The sequence below is a fragment of the Lissotriton vulgaris genome, chromosome 6 (assembly GCF_964263255.1).
Source record: "Lissotriton vulgaris chromosome 6, aLisVul1.2, whole genome shotgun sequence".
Taxonomy (NCBI): domain Eukaryota; kingdom Metazoa; phylum Chordata; class Amphibia; order Caudata; family Salamandridae; genus Lissotriton; species Lissotriton vulgaris.
Genome location: NC_141694.1, coordinates 942,788,882 through 942,804,066, shown reverse-complemented (window position 1 = coordinate 942,804,066; position 15,185 = coordinate 942,788,882). Strand labels below are relative to the sequence as shown.

Genomic DNA, 15,185 nt, shown 5'->3' with positions numbered 1-15,185 from the left:
CCTGGTGATATTTAAAACATGCACATCCATGTAAAACTATATGAAATTGCCTTCTATGATAAATAGACAATCTCTCATGTTGTAACAGATAGCACGATGTGCTCCTTAATGTGATGTATCAAAACAAGCGATCTTGAAGCATGTCATGGCATCTAGTGCTCATTGCACTTGATAAACCCAAATTAATGTGTTACATACAATGAGATATATTCCTATTTGTTATGGAAAGAAGTTAATTCTTGGTAACAGTACTTTAGGTCCTAGCACAATTTTGCAACAGACCTAGTGGGGTGGTCATCACAGTGATAGGAAAAGCTCAGTTGTGTAACACACAACATCATGTGGTCCTCATTATGATGGATAAAATCAAACTGCTGTGATGCACACCATGACTTGATCCAAAGTATGATAATAGTAGCTCACATATATAACATACCAACACACCTGTAACACTCAAAGCTATGGTCATTTTACAGGGCAGGAGAAAACCACTGGCAAGATTGTGATTGTGACCCTGCTGGTTCTTTTTTTTTTAAGGTTTCCAAAGAAAGTTTTATTCGGCTGACGCGTTTCAACCAAACTGGTCTTTCTCAAAGCCAATACATACGTGGTGATTATACCATATCACCTATAAACACCAAGCTCACATATGAGTAAACATAGTGAAAAGACTTTGTTGGACCTTGTACGATGCCTAGAACCTTTGGAAGAAAGCCTGGCATTAATAGGTCTAGGCAGCGTAATTAAATTAACACAAGTGCATGATTTACCTTATGCTTTCACATGATCACAAAATATATAGGGTCATCAAAAATATATATAAATATTTATCTTAATAACAGATAAGCATTTAAGTTCTACTAAGTTTCTAAACTTGCATAATTAATGAAAAGCGCATACTCGACACGGGTACATTGAGAAACGCCACCCGAAAATAACAAATCCAATGCCTGTCATCCCGGCACACCATGCGCAGCCGCCACGCTGCCCCGCAACCATGACCCTGCTGTGATTCATGATGCTTTTTCAATAAAGGATTTAATAGCGCACAATGTTGCAATATGAAATGTGATATAATCATTTTAATGGACTAAACTATCAAAAACAACTCCTGCTTATCAGCACCTAAGAGGAACAATCTCTGTCAGGAGTGCACTCAGAATTGGATACAGTTCTATCAAGCATCTTAAGGCAGCCTTATGAAATTTTTGTGCAGTGTAATGCCGGCGGTGGGGATTGCGAGTCTTTCAATGAAGGGCTCAGCTCCTTCAATTATGTATAAGTTCCCGATCGAGTTCCTCCTCTGCTGCATCGTCTCTCCCTGGTATGCCAACAATGCAGAAGTCATTGAAATACTTGTGTTCCCCGCCACTGGCATTACACTGCACAAAAATGTCAATGCATCACGGGTTCTGCCAGAAATCATTCGCTTCACATATTATTATTATTATTATTAATAATGATATTTCTAAAGTGTGAACAAAGGCCCATGGGCGTCTCGGCGCTAAGATATCTGTAATATTTAACCTGAGAGGGGGGAACTGAGTCTAGTGATTAAAGAGCCAGGTCTTAAGTTGCTTACGAAAGGACCAGAGGGAAGGACTGGTTTTAATCAAATGGGGCAGTGTGTTCCACAATTTTGGAGCTGACACCAGGAATCTTCTGTCACCCCATGAAACAGTTTTGGTCCGAGGAACCACAAGATCAATTAGACTTGAAGAACGTAGTGTTCTGGACGGACAATAGGGAATCAGATTTTGGACAAGATATGCTGGTCCCATATTATGCAAGGCCTTGTACACAATACAGAGAGTTTTGAATTTTATTCTGTTTCTGATGGGTAACCAGTGTAACTCTCTGATTGTGTCCGAGGCGGATTGATATTTGGGAATTTTCCCAGTAGCCTGGCAGCTGAGTTTTGTATAATTTGCATTTTGTTTAAAACTCCTTCTTGTGCATTGAGGAATAAAGCGTTGCAGTAATCCAAGGTGGACAATACAAGGGAAGTAACCAGGGTTTTACCAGCTGTATCAGGAAGAAAGGGGAGGATTTTTTTGATGAGTCTTAGTTTGTGGAAGGCTGAGGAGGTGATCTGGTTAGCGTGTGGATGAAAAGTGAGGCGGTTATCAAAAATGACTCCCAGGTTCCTCACCTTACTGACAGGCTCGGGAGGTGAGCCTAATGAGGATGGCCACCAATTGGATGACCATTCCGGAGTCAGCGGTCCGAAGATGACTACTTCCGTCTTGTCAGAATTTAATTTTAGGCAATTGGAAGCCATCCAGCTCCCAATTGCTACCATGCCTGATTTAAGATCTTCCGCTATTTTATGGCCGTTTTTCTTAATGGCAAGGACCAACTGTGTGTCATCTGCATAGGTAGTAAGGCTCATCCCATGTGCACGAATAACATTGGCTAAGTCCGACACATAGATGTTGAAAAGTGTCGGACTTAGGGATGAGCCTTGAGGTACTCCACATGGCAGGGACAAGGTGGAAGAGTGAAAGGGTCCCATTGTGACCACCTGGGTTCTATTGGCCAGAAAAGAGGCCAGAAGTTTACTGGCATTTTCCTGGACACCCATGTTTTCGACACGGTCGATCAACGTAGCATGATCGACAGTGTCGAAGGCTGCCGATAAATCAAGCAGTATCAAGACTGCTGTACCCCCAGCATCGCGGATGGATCTAATATCATCCGCCGCTTTGATCAGAGCCGTCTCCGTCCCATGCAATTGGCGGAAGCCAAACTGTGATTCATCAAGTAAATGATGTTGCTCTAAGAATGCGGAGAGTTGTTGATTCAGAGCTTTTTCCGTTTTTTTAGCCAGTACTGGTAGGCTGGCAATAGGTCGATAGCTCTTAGGTTCTTTCATGTCGAGATGTGGCTTATTTAAGAGTGGTTTAATGAGGGTTTTTTTAGAATATCAGGGTAAGTGCCTGTACTAAACATGGCGTTGCAGATAGAGGTGATGGCAGGAAGAACCGTTTCAATAACAGGTAGCAGTACTTTAAATGGACAGGGGTCAAGAGCAGAACCTGATCTAATGGTGGATATAATATCAGCAATCTAGGAACTAGAAATTTCTGCGAACTGAGAGAGGATCGGTCCAGTATGGGCGGCGGTCGACAAGTTGGGAGGGAGTTTGGTTTTATTAGCAAAGTCAGAATAGATGTCGTTGACTTTACTAAAGAAGAAGCTGGCTATGGCGTCACAGAGGGGTTGTGAGGGAGGTGGAGTCAGGTTTGTGGAGTATCCTGCTAGCTGCTTAGTAGTTTTGTACAGAGCTTTATTGGAGTTTTTGGCCATTTCGATTCTAACGCTAAAGAATTTTTTCTTGGCCTCATTAATCATAGTTTTATATTTGGCTACAGTTTCTTTATACTTAATTTTGGCTTCTACAGAGTAGTCTTTCCTCCAGTGCCTCTCCTTATTCCTACACTGTTGTTTTTGTTCTCTTAAGGCCTCCGAATACCAGGGGGCCGACGGGGTAGATCTATTGCGAGACCGTTGTTTAACCGGGGCCAGGGAGGATGCCGCCGAGCCCACCCACTCATAGAATTGGGAGGTGGCGGTGTTAGGGTCGGTTGATAGAGGGGGAGTGGATTTGGTTAAGAGAGTTTTCAGGCTGGAACTATCAATGTCATTCCACGCCTGGAAGGACTGTTGAGAGTTGGATGGTAGTGTGGAGGCACCAATGTCTTGAATGGTTAGTGACGCCATGATGGCATGGTGGTCTGACCAAGTAACTGGAAGGATTTGAGAGACTTGTAAATCCTGTGAGTTGGTAAAAATGCCATCCAATATATGGCCCCCGTCATGTGTGGATGATTTGACCAACAATGGGAGACCAAAGGTGGTCATATCTCCTAGAAGCGCAGCAGTATCTTTGTCCTCTGTTTTGTCAAAATGAAAGTTAAAATCACTGAGGACAGTGAGGGAACTATCAAGGGCTGAAGATTCCAGAATGGGCCTGAGGTCGGAAATGAATCCGGTCCTTGATCCTGGTGGAGGATACAAAAGGATCCCATTAAAGTTATAGGAGGGAGTCAGTTTGATAGAAAATTGCAGAGCTTTACAGGATGGTAGTGAGATCATGTTGGTTCTGGCGATAAAAGTGTCGCGTAAAATGACGGCAATCCCACCACCTTTCTTGCGTTGTCTGTCCAGTCTATGGATGGAAAAGCCTTTTGGAGCTGCAATCACTATATCTGGATCGGACGAACTATCCATCCAAGTTTCTGTCATAAATAGTAAGTCTAAACTATTGTCCTCCATCAGGTCGGCTATGTCCTGTCGGTGTTTCCCGAGCGAGCGGACATTAATAAGGGCAAGTGAAAAAGATTTGGGTGATTTATACTTGGTGGTGGGGGGAGGATTTAGATAAAGGGGTATCTGTGATTTACAACAGGGACAGAGTACATAGGATGTACATCATACATGAGGAGAAGAACCATGTGAGGCCCCCATGAGAACCATTCACAAAGCTACAGCTTGAAAGCCATTAACAAGTCCCCCCTGTCATCATCTAATTATTTTGAAGCGTGAATATCATATTGAAGCACCAGCAACCGCCGCAGTCATTTCTGGACACAACAAGAGAAAAAGGACCACACCCCTTGAGTTCATAAGGCATCAACACCCGTGAGAATTCCCTCACCTCAAATGTGAATGACCAAGTCCTGGTCCTGAGGAGAACCCTGAAATCAAATAGGGTTCTGAAATGTGTCGACCCCACCCAGCCAGCAATAATCACCACCAACCAACCGACCCATACCGAGTACAAACAGGACATTTAGGCCTGGTGTAACTGTTTAACTGCTTCGCTGGTTATGGCAGGTGTATGTAGTGAAACACATAACTGAATTGTACCGCCATTGTTCTTAATGTTAAAATAAGGACTGGTCTATTGTTTTGTCATGTTTGCTCATTTCCTAAGTATTTGTTATATGTCCAAAGTACTGTCACCATTGTGTTGTTGATATATGTTGGTACTAATTGTTCTTCTTTAAGACATGAAAGAAATATCCATCTTGTTTGTTCCACAAATAAATGAACAAATAACAAGTGTAAGGAAAACAATAGAACTACTTGAGAATCTAAGGTGGTTATTTATGAATGTATTTATTCAAAAACGTATGTCCGGACCTTTTTCTTGTTTCCAACTTTCTAAAAAGTGGCATTTTTAAAATTGAGGATTGAAATATGAATTTACCATTCAAGATGGTTTTAAATTACTCTGATACCATTTATGACTTTCCTACCTGCTCCCAATAAAAAATTAACACTTATTAAATGTAATAAGGTACCCAATGGTATGCTATGAAAGAGGCAGGCCTTGCAATAGTGACTACCAGGACATGTCAGATTAAAAACTACATGTCCAACTTTTTTAAGTAAACTGCACCTTGCTCTATGTGCTTTTGAGGGCCTACCCTATAGGTGACTTATATGTACTCAACAGAATGGTTTACGCTTGGTAAAAGGTTTATTTTGACAGGTGGAAATGGCAGTTTAAAATTGCACCCGCAAGCTGCAGTGGCAGACCAGGGACAGGTTAAAAAAAAGTCCACTTAAGTGCGTGGCTCAAAAAGTGCTGTAGGGACACTAATAGCATTTAATTTACAGGCCGTGGGTGTACATGCAATATTACTTTACTAGGTACTTGCAAATAAATTAAATGTGACAATGGGGTCTGTAGCCCAATTCTATCATGTTTTAGGGAATGTGAACAAGCAGTTTAGCACTGGTTACCAGTCCTAAGGCCAACAAAAGCAAATTCAGAAATATAGTGGGGGTGAAGGCAATCAGCTTTGGGGACGACCACCCTAAGGCTGACTGGTCTAGCAAGCATTGACTTGTAACACACTCCATAATATTTTTCTCCTGGTGATGTTTAAAGCATGCACAACCCTGCAATACACAGTATGAAAATGTCCTCTGATGAATAGGCACCCGCTCATATTACTAACAAACACCATGATGTGGCCCTCAATGTGATGTATCAAAGAACAAAATCTTGTAGCATGCCATATTATCTGTTTCTCAGTGTGAATGGTAAAACCACATGCAATTGTAATATACTAGGTGATATAGTCCTTATTGAATAGAAAAGAAATTCATGCTTGATAACAGTAGCTTTGATAACAGCACAAATTTGCATCAGACCTAATGGTGAGGTAATTGCTATGAGAATAGGGTCAGATGTTTAACACACAATATCATATGGTCCTCGTTGTGATGGATAACAGATCACACTTTTTTGACACACACTAAGATATGATCCATATGATGGCAATAGAAGCACAGACATATCAGGCACCTAAACATGTGTAAAACCCATAGCTACAGAAAGACAAACACCTATGTATCCCCATTTTAAAGATCAAAATAGGTTCAGCTCTACTCTTGCCTTCCAGGTCTTATTTGAGCGACCTCAGGTTTTTATGTTGAAGTTGACGTTTAACCAGCTTTTCACAATTTATGGACAGAATTTACTTACAAATTGTCAAATGCCATAATTAGAGTTGGATGAATGGGATACACCTTCACAAACGAGATGGAGATCCCGTCTGCAGTTTTACAAGTGCTACAATGCCTAATCCGGGCCCTACATTTTTTACCACTTTAAGAATATAGCACATGTGGCTGGAAACTGAAAAGCAGCTCTTCAAAATGTTCAAAATACCAACTGAATTGAGGATGCAGAACTACACAAATTCAAAGGGAAACACAGTGAAAAGATGGATATTTTAGCAGTTAGGAACTATTTTTTAAAGGTATTGTCTAAATAATACACTATTTGAAATCCAGTATGGTCAGTTAAATATACGCTGGATGAAATAAGAAAGCAGTGTTTGCTAAATGCATATGTATTCTGCAATAAATTGTCAGTCACATACGAAAGGGATCCAAATAAAGGCTGTTTTTTTGACAAATATATACTGTACCAAATAGGAAGACACTATATGTAAAATATAATCTGGTCCTCATAAACAGCCTTGTATAAAAACACACACCGGTCCTCGTAAAGCTGTTTGCTGTCTTTATGTAGTGTGTAAAAATGGTCTTCATAACTCTTGGATACGGGACAAATGCGGTCCTCATAAGGGGGTTATGTCAGAAAGTCTCAAAACTATTCCCATAATCGTTTTTTAAAATCTGATATAACTTTCATACTGTCATTATAGTATAAACATAAAATGTATGATCATTTTGATTCTCTGATGATCAGAAAGGGTGGCCCTCATAATGTAGGTTTTTTTCACTGGTCTTCATAGAGTGATATAATGTGTGTGTGTGTGTGTGTGTGTGTATATATATATATATATATATATATATATATATATATATATATATATATATATATATATTTGCATATACTGTGTTAAGGGTAGGTGATTTAAATCTAGTCAAAGTAGCAAAAATGGATTTGAGGTAGAATAACTCCAGGTGTAACAGGCACAATATAATGACTACAAATTTAAGAACAGCAAGTAACATTACAATACCTTTGTAGTATGTAATGGTAGTTATGATTTACAACTTGGATCTGGGTAGTGAAGTTAGAGCTTAAATATCCTGAAACCTGAAAAAGTCTGATTATGAGCAAGGTTAAACAATTTCTTTGTGCACTTACTATGTTCACCTGCTTGTTCAGCTCTAGAACACGAGAGTGCAGAGTGGCGTTTTCTTTGGTCATCTGTGCACAGTCATCCATCATTTTGCTTCTCAACAACCGATCCTGTTCTGCCAAAAGCTCTTTCTCTCGGAGTTGTTGGTGAAGAAGACTTATTTCATTCCTGATCAGAAAATAGTTTTGAGGTACGGTGAATCCAGTTGAAAATAACAAACTATCTATTACTAATGTCTACAAGCCTACCAGAAACAACTTCTCTTTGATATTCTGAAAAAGGTTGGTGGTTGTGAGAATTTCCTGTTTCCAACTGGTTGTTTTATGGGCGCTTAGAAAGTAATGATCTTGTTGAAGACATACAGAAGGATGTATTTAGGCAGACGCTTGTGCCTAATGCCAGCGAACTTAGTGTTTCATCTAAAGATCACCAGGGGCAGAGAAAGCTGAATGGGGAACTCTTCATATTGTAAGAATTACTTTCTGCAGCACAGAGGAAATCGATTTTCTGAAATTTACCCTACTGTATGCATGGCCTCCAAATTATCAACACATAAACAGCATCAGGTCTATGCTAAAGGCCTCATTGCCACTCTGCACAAAAACAATAATTACTGACTTGACAAAACGTACAGATGTTGATGGCATATCTAGGATTATGAGTCACTGTATCCTCTTACTTTCCTAGTTAGAGCACATAGGTCACATTTATTAACCCCATTTGAAGAACAGTAGGATGAAAGTCTGGCCTAAAATGAGGAATTGCCAGATGAATTGGACCAAAAATTCTGGATTCCCCTAGCAAAGCCTCATTTCAGCATGCAACTCATATTAGACCAGATTTTCTCAACCCCATGGTCTTGTTTCCTGGGCCACTTGTAATGAAGGCCTTAGGGAAACTGATACAATCACACCATCATATATAAATATGTCAATGAAACAAAAAGTACGCCCTGCTTAAATTGGAATTTGTTACCTGCAGAGTACATTTAATAGAAATAATTAAATTCATGTTAATATGTCTCCCTGCGTAGTCTTCAAACATATCATTTTCTCTTTGAATTTATATGTGTAGCCAGGAGGAGAAGCCTACCCCGCAAAATAGCATGGATAAATAATGGTGGACTGTACCTACCCCGTTATCACCTTCTGTTCCTTCCCCACAGAATGAATGGAGAGACGAGAACTGCCCGTTATGGATTACACCAGAAGAGGAAGAAACCAAAGGTTCCTTTAACTGGGCGTATACCTGTGAGGAGGGCCCGCCCCCATTTGACGTGCACACAATCGCACTGGCTAAAATCCAGGAAACACCGGGTATGGCGTGTGACGTCACCAAGAATTACCGAGAGGCGAGAGGAGGAGTTTGAGAAGCGACAGGAGGGGTTCCCGAACAGCGAAGAACAGAAGACCGACCTGTGGGACAACCCGCAGCAGCTGAAGGTGATGCAGAGACAGGGGGCCATTGATATCGTGCACCGCCGAGCCACGCTCCCGGAGGAGCGTGGCTAAGCCAGGTACGGCAGAGCGTGTTGGAATGGGTAGGGAGGCGTGGTACCTCGTCTAAGTAAAGATATCCTGCAACCAAGCTCCCGTTTTCATACCGAAGTTTGTAAATAATCCTCCCTGACCCTATTTCCCGCTCCTCCCCTATCACAAGCAACCCTCACCATACCTTCCTCATAGACACAAGAGGAAAGTACTGTGTGTGACCCACGAGCAGCGGTTACCCCTGCACCCCCGGTTCCCTGGGCATTCGTGTGAACAATAATAGGGGTCCTGAAAATCGTATATTTTCTTTTTCACACATATTCCACGGGAGAGGAGGAAAATCACCAGAAGGAAGTTTGGCGGAGAACAACCCAGCAGGAAAAAGACCAACCCCGGAGAGCCCTTTAACACAGAATCACCGCAATTGACCCAAGACGGTTATTACCCACTCACCACAAGAGACATTTGATAAAAATAAAACCTTATATAATACCATTTCGGCTCCGGTCCCTTCCTTACACTGCGCCACACTGGTGTCAGAAGTGGGATCTCATCTCCATCTCAGCGCCAACCCCTCTGAGATGGACCAGGTGATACAACACCTTATCAAGGGACAGGAGAGTCTGGAATGGGCAATAGAAAGACAAATGTCATCCGCCCAAGCAGACCGCGAGGTATTCAAAAGCACCATCCCTGCCCAGATAGAGAGTCTACAGAAGGTCATACATGATCCAGGCCATACCCCCCTTGGGGAACGCCGGGTTTCTGTACCTCACCCTTCGTGGGTCTCACTGCAAAAATATGTCAACGGTGACGACTTTGAGAGGGCTGCACGTGCATGCGGCTGGCCGGAGGAAAAATGGCCCTTTTTCTTGGCACCACTTTTGACCGGAGAGGCACAACCAGCCTACCAGGTTGCTAACGCTACTGGGAACACCCCATATGGCGAGATAAAGGAAATAATCCTCGATCATCTGGGTCTAGACGCCAAGGCGTACTGAGTCAGATTTAGGAAAGAAAAAGGGATTCCCGGGGAGAACCTCAATACCTTGTTTTTCAGACTTAAAACAGCCGCTGACAAATGGCTGAGACCAGCAAACAGCAGTAAGGAAGAAATAATGAACAGAAAATATTTGAAAGAGTTCATGGAAGCCCTCCTTATGGGACTCAAAGATGGCTGAAGCAACACTCAGGTCTCTCCGCAGAACAGGCTATCGAGATGGCGACTAACTACTCCAAAGCCCAACCCAGGGCTCTGCCTTGAGATAGCGAGAAATCCCTTCAAATCTGAAAAAAAACAAAGACTGGGGTGGACCCAGGAAAATCCAAACCATTGAGAGGCGAACCAGCTGCACTAAAAGGCCCACAGTGTTTTGATTGTGGAGAATGGGGCCACATTGCCCAAATATTTCCAAGACGGAAACCAGTGGAGGAGCCAATGGAGGTCGGGTACATCCCAAAAGCAGTGATGTATACGGCAGAGATGGGCCCCTCATTCTAGGTACGTGTCCAGGTGAATGATAAAAATGTTAGAGCCCTTTAGACTAAGGCTGTACGCAATCGGTAATTCAAAAGAAACTAGTACATCCACACCAGGTAATTCCGGATACCATGGTACACATAAGATGTGTACACGGGGATGTAAAGCCCTATCCCCTCGCTTTAATAACTCTACATCCCCACGGCAGGTCGCCATGTACAGTCCGGGTGGGAACAGTGGAAGCTCTCCCAGAGGATCTCATAATAGGGGTTGATAACCCAGACTTCCTAGCTTTATTTCAATCAGAGCTAAAATCACAAAAGAGAAGCCAGGGAGGCCCCTACCAAGCACTGATTTCCCCCGAACCCTGGATTTTAGACCGTAGTTTCTGTTTTGCTCAGGCCAACAACGCTTCCCTTTTTAATGCTTGGGAGACTGCTCACATTTCCCAGACCGCCCAAACCCCCATATATCCCAGATTTGGGATTGAAAACGACCTTCTCTACCGGGAGGGGCGGGCTAATGAACTACAACAGCTACTAGTACCCCAAGTCTTTAGAGCCCAGGTCCTCTTTTACGCACACACCCATCTTACAGCGGGGCACTCTGGGGCAGAGAAAACAACACAAAACATACTAAGTCAGTTTTATTGGCCTGGTATTTACAAGGAAACCAAAGAATACTGTGCCTCCTGTGTGATCTGTCAAAAGAGGAACCTTCAACGTCCCCCGGCAGCGCCTCTACAACCCATGCCTATTATAGGAAACCCTTTCAAAAGAATAGGCATGGACATAATAGGACCACTACCTCGAACAACGAGAGGAAACCTCTATGCATTAGTCCTGGTCGACTATGCCACCCGGTTTCCCGATTCTTTTTCTCTCAAGGCCCCTACTTCCAAGAACATCGCAGAAAAACTCATTGAACTCTTCTCCAGGGTCGGATTCCCCAAAGAGATTCTGACAGACCAGGGGAGGCCCTTCGTATCAAGGCTCATGAAGGAGGTCTGTCAGTCTCTCGACCTACGTCATATCCGAACATCAGCCTACCATCCCCAGACAGATGGTTTGGTAGAGCGTTACAACAGGACACTTAAGAACACCCTCAAGAAGATGCTCACCATGGAGAATAAGGACTGGGATCACATACTCCCTCTAGCCCTTTCTGTATTGAGAGCACAGGAACAAAGCAGTCCCGGGTGTTTATTATTTGAGCTGTTTTATGGAAGACAGCCACACTCCTTATTTGAAATGACCAAGGAGGCCTGGGAGAAAGAAGACGAAGAGGAACAGAAGTCCCTATTAGACTACACCTATCAATTAAGGTCCAAACTGGGAAAACTTAGGGATCTGGCGTACTCCCACTTAGAAATGAGTCAAGCCAAACAAAGGAAACAATACGATAACGGGAAGAGATGGAGGAAGTTAGGAGTGGGAGACTGGGTGTTGGTGTTACTCCCATCACCCACTAAGAAATTTCAGAGTGAATGGATGGGACCCTTCCCCGTTGTGGAGATCGTTGGTAATACCACTTACTGTATACAAAAATCCCCGTCACGACACCAGTGCTTCCACATTAATCTTCTTAAAAAATGGCTGGGGCCACTTCCAAAGAATGCACAATTTGGCCTACCCACGGTGTCGAACACTACCACGGTTGACCAGCTTCCCGTGAACAAGAACCTTACACCTGAGATGCAGAAAGGAGTCCAAGACACCTTACAACCTTTTATTTTCTTTTTCACACATATTCCACGGGAGAGGAGGAAAATCACCAGAAGGAAGTTTGGCAGAGCAAGAACAACCATGCAGGAAAAAGACCAACCCCGGAGAGCCCTTCAACACAGAATCACAGCAATTGACCCGAGACGGTTATTCCCCACTCACCACAAGAGACACGATAAAAATAAAACCTTATATAACACCATTTGGTCTCCGGTCCCTTCCTTACACCGCGCCACAATATGATACCATTTATTATACCGAATGAAAGTTAGAACGGCTTCCACTAATAATAAATATTATGTTAACATGAGTAGGGGATCCAGCAAAAGGTACAACGGCTCTACTGTAACTTCAAGTGGAGCAGCGTCAATTACAGCATGGAAGCAGACCCAAAGATGTTGCCCAGTTTGGGAAAATAAATGCTACAGCACATAAAAGTCCACCAAAGTCCGGATGGTAATACAACTGAGATTCAATGTGTTATCACACTATCCTAGACTGTTTATAGCAGAGGTCTTCAAACTTTTTGATGCTGAGACCCCCCTGTCATAAAATGTTAGGCGTAAGGACCCCCTTCGACAAAAAAATTCTAGAACTTGATACTCATCATCACAGACAACCAAAAGCGTCCCCAATTATTACTGCCCTTATGTGTTTGTTATGTGCAGAGAAGGATGCTTCAGATTTATTTGGCTCGGGGGCACAGGGTCATGCTAATTCACCTGATATTTTTGGGGGGTTTATTTGTTTCAGTTTTTTGTATCAATTTGACCAAGTGAACTGTAACTTCTGAAGGCCACGAGAAAATGCTAAAAGGCTGGCTGCTCTGGTATCCAGTAACCTGGGCTATAATTACGTTCATGTGGTAAAAGGATGACCATGGGGTATGCCCTTGTGATGTGTGTGCTTGGGCTATACACAAAGGTCATCTTGAAGTAGACTACCTATGCTCACAGTGTATCTCCTGTCCCTAGCAGGTGACCTATCACCTTGTTCATGTCAGTGCCCCTAGAAGTGTTTTTCTATTCAGGAAAGACATTCAGTACAGTGGTAGACTTAGTGTCTGGAAGGAGAATGGCACCCATTGTGAACACGGCCTAGATGTATCATCGTTCCTATTTGCGATTTCTTAATAGCGATTTTTACCGAATCGCTATTAAGAAATCGCAAAATGGGATGTATGTTTTAAATCGCTATTTTTTTGCAATTCCTTATTATTCCTAATTTGCGAATTCGCAAGTTGCGAATTCGCAAATAAGGAATAATGGCCTAGATGTATCAAGTATTTTGCGATTCGTTAAGGTCGAAATTCGCAGAATGTCGGCCTTACCGAATCGCAAACGGATATTTTGCATCTTTTGGGATGTATGTGAAATTAGCAAAATAAGGAATCGCAAAAATTAGCGATTCCTTATTTTGCTTAAGCATTTAAGGAATCGCAATTTTGCGATTCCTTAAATGCCATGTATGAAGCTTTTTTAATTTGCGAATTCAGGTTAAGGAATCGCAAATTAACACCAACTTGAGGTTCGTGTTAATTTGCGAAATCCTTTCAAAAACTAAAATTTGGAAATTTTGAGGGTGGCATATGACACACATACATGCCCATAGGGCATGTATGTGCGCCATATGCACACACATATAAGTTTCAGGGGTGCAGCAGGGTGTCCATGAGACACCCCTGCACCCTTGCAATAATTCTCAAATTGCGATTAGCAAATTGCGAATTCGCAATTTGAGAATTATTTCGCAATCATTCCTAATCACTAATCACTCCTGGCCCATAGGAATGAATGGGAAATTATTCCTTATTTGCGAATTCGCAACTTGCGAATTCGCAAATTAGGAATAATAAGGAATCGCAAAAAAATAGAGATTTAAAACATACATCCCATTTTGCGATTTCTTAATAGCGATTCGGTAAAAATCGCTATTAAGAAATCGCAAATAGGAACGATGATACATCTAGGCCAATTTCCCATTCATTCCTATGGGCCAGGAGGCCCACAGGAATGATTGCGAAATAATTCTCAAATTGCGAATTCGCAATTTGCTAATCGCAATTTGAGAATTATTGCAAGGGTGCAGGGGTGTCTCATGGACACCCTGCTGCACCCCTGAAACTTATATGTGTGTGCATATGGCGCACATACATGCCCTATGGGCATGTATGTGTGTCACATGCCACCCTCAAAATTGCCAAATTTTGGTTTTTGAAAGGATTTCGCAAATTAACACGAACCTCAAGTTGGTGTTAATTTGCGATTCCTTAACCTGAATTCGCAAATTAAAAAAGCTTCATACATGGCATTTGAGGAATCGCAAAATTGTGATTCCTTAAATGCTTAAGCAAAATAAGGAATCGCAAATTTTTGCGATTCCTTATTTTGCTAATTTCACATACATCCCAAAAGATGCAAAATGTCCGTTTGCGATTCGGTAAGGCCGAAATTCTGCGAATTTCGGCCTTAACGAATCGCAAAATGCTTGATACATCTAGGCTGTGGTCCCATGCATTTTATTGCAGGTGGAGGACAACATGTTGCACGGTCAGACTGGCTCAACTGAGCCTATGTCTTGGAAAGGCCTTTTCAGGGTGAGGGTCAAAAGAGAGAATGTGAAAGGTAGCAAAACACACTCGTCTAGAGAGGGTAGCCAAAAGACACCAGTTGTTTTTTCTTTGTGGGTGAGGTTCATTGTACCCAGAGGCCGGTAATCTAACAGACAGGTAAACTAGATCATTCAATATCACACAGGCAGTCGGCGAGGTGCTGAGTAGCCTCCAAATTAGCACAGATGGCGATTCTGTGAGAGCCTGTCCTTGACATGAGACAGGCAGCTGTTTACCGCAAAACAC

General features: G+C 42.4%; 1 protein-coding gene across 2 annotated transcripts in view; it reads right to left on the bottom strand.

Annotated features, from left to right (window-relative positions):
• LOC147708237 (uncharacterized) overlaps positions 1–15,185 on the bottom strand; it is a 787,595-nt gene that overhangs the window by 534,521 nt on the left and 237,889 nt on the right. For both annotated transcript variants that reach the window (XM_086926981.1, XM_086926982.1), the window contains exon 7: positions 7,640–7,802. In XM_086926981.1, the coding sequence (XP_086783107.1) occupies positions 7,640–7,802 (163 nt within the window). The remainder of the gene's footprint in view (positions 1–7,639; positions 7,803–15,185) is intronic.